This window comes from Kryptolebias marmoratus, linkage group LG6 (genome assembly GCF_001649575.2).
Source record: "Kryptolebias marmoratus isolate JLee-2015 linkage group LG6, ASM164957v2, whole genome shotgun sequence".
NCBI lineage: Eukaryota > Metazoa > Chordata > Actinopteri > Cyprinodontiformes > Rivulidae > Kryptolebias > Kryptolebias marmoratus.
In genome coordinates, this window is record NC_051435.1 from 19996753 (window position 1) to 19998003 (window position 1251).

General features: G+C 64.2%; 1 protein-coding gene across 1 annotated transcript in view; it reads left to right on the forward strand.

Annotated features, from left to right (window-relative positions):
* The window catches only part of raph1a (Ras association (RalGDS/AF-6) and pleckstrin homology domains 1a), a 74711-nt gene that overhangs the window by 70148 nt on the left and 3312 nt on the right, over positions 1-1251 (forward strand). Inside the window, exon 21 of the mRNA XM_017421213.2 lies at positions 1-1218. Within this exon, the coding sequence (XP_017276702.1) occupies positions 1-1218 (1218 nt within the window). The remainder of the gene's footprint in view (positions 1219-1251) is intronic.

Consider the following 1251-nt stretch of genomic DNA (forward strand, 5'->3'; position numbering starts at 1 on the left):
TCCTCCTCCTCCCCCTCCCGAAGCTCCAGCGCCCAACTCGGCTATGGCGGCGCTGAAGTTCCGATCCCCCAGTCCCTCCGCTCTCCTGCCGCCGCCGCCACCAGAGGCGGAGGCGCACGAGTCCTCCTACTTCCTACCTCCTCCACCAGAGAGCCTTGAAGCCAACGGGTTGCCCCCTCCGCCCCCTGCAGAGCCCCTCCCCAACGCCTGCCCTCAGCTTTCCAACGCAGGCCTTCAGCAGTTCCTGGCGCAGAAGTTTCCCAACATGGAGTACGACTTCAGCCTGGCAGTGCCCGACGAGAACTCGCCCCCGCCTCCTCCACCTCCCACCGAACTCTCACTTCCAACCTCTCAAGTTTTTCAGCCCCTGTCCCCTAATGCCCCTCCGCCTGCCCCTCCCAAAACGTTCACGGGTGGCTTCCCCCCACAGACTGCTCCTAAACCCTCAGGTCCCTCGTCCCTTCCCATCGCCCTGTCCCCTGTGTCTCCCACCCAGCTCCCCCTCGGACACGGGCCGGTCAAGAAGCAGCAGAGCTTCTCAACGGGACACTCCCCGAATCAGCCCCCTCCCACTCTGCCAAAGCAGCACAGCCTCTCTTCCAAGAACCTTGCCATCTCTCCTTCCTCCTCGTCTGTCTCCATCGCGGCTGCTACCTCCTCTTTGGTCAAGCAGATCGTCAATCAGTTCCCAGGAAACGCCTCCAGCTCCTCTGCTCCCCAGTCCCCCCCTGCAGTCAAGGCCAAACCAAAATGGCAGCTGGGAGGTGCCGTGGCTCCGCAGTCACCGGAGTTCCCTCCACCTCCTCCCGACAGCTCCCTGGGAGATTTTCCTCCTCCTCCCTCTTCGTCGTCCTCCAAGATAGGTTCCCCGATCAAGAAGTCCCCTTCCACGTCGTCCACAGGGTCCATCAAGCGGGGGCCTCCGCCCACCCCACAGAGAGCCTCTTCCATGAGAGAGGGCCAGGATGAGAGGCCCAAGAAGGTGGAGAGCCTGCTCAGCAAGTTTGGCCAAGCTCCTCCGACGGGAACGTCGTCGAGCTCCTCGTCGGCGACCGGCTCTCCTTCCAAAGACCCCTCGGCTCTCCCCGCCCCGCTCCCCAAGCCGGGGAAGCTGAACCTGGCCAATCTGCCATTGGCCCTTCAGGGCCTGCAGACCGGCCAGCACCACCAGGCTCCAGACTTCCCATCGCCCCCTCCCCCTCCTCCCCCCGCCCATCCCGTTTACCCCGACCCGTCGTCTGACTACTTCCC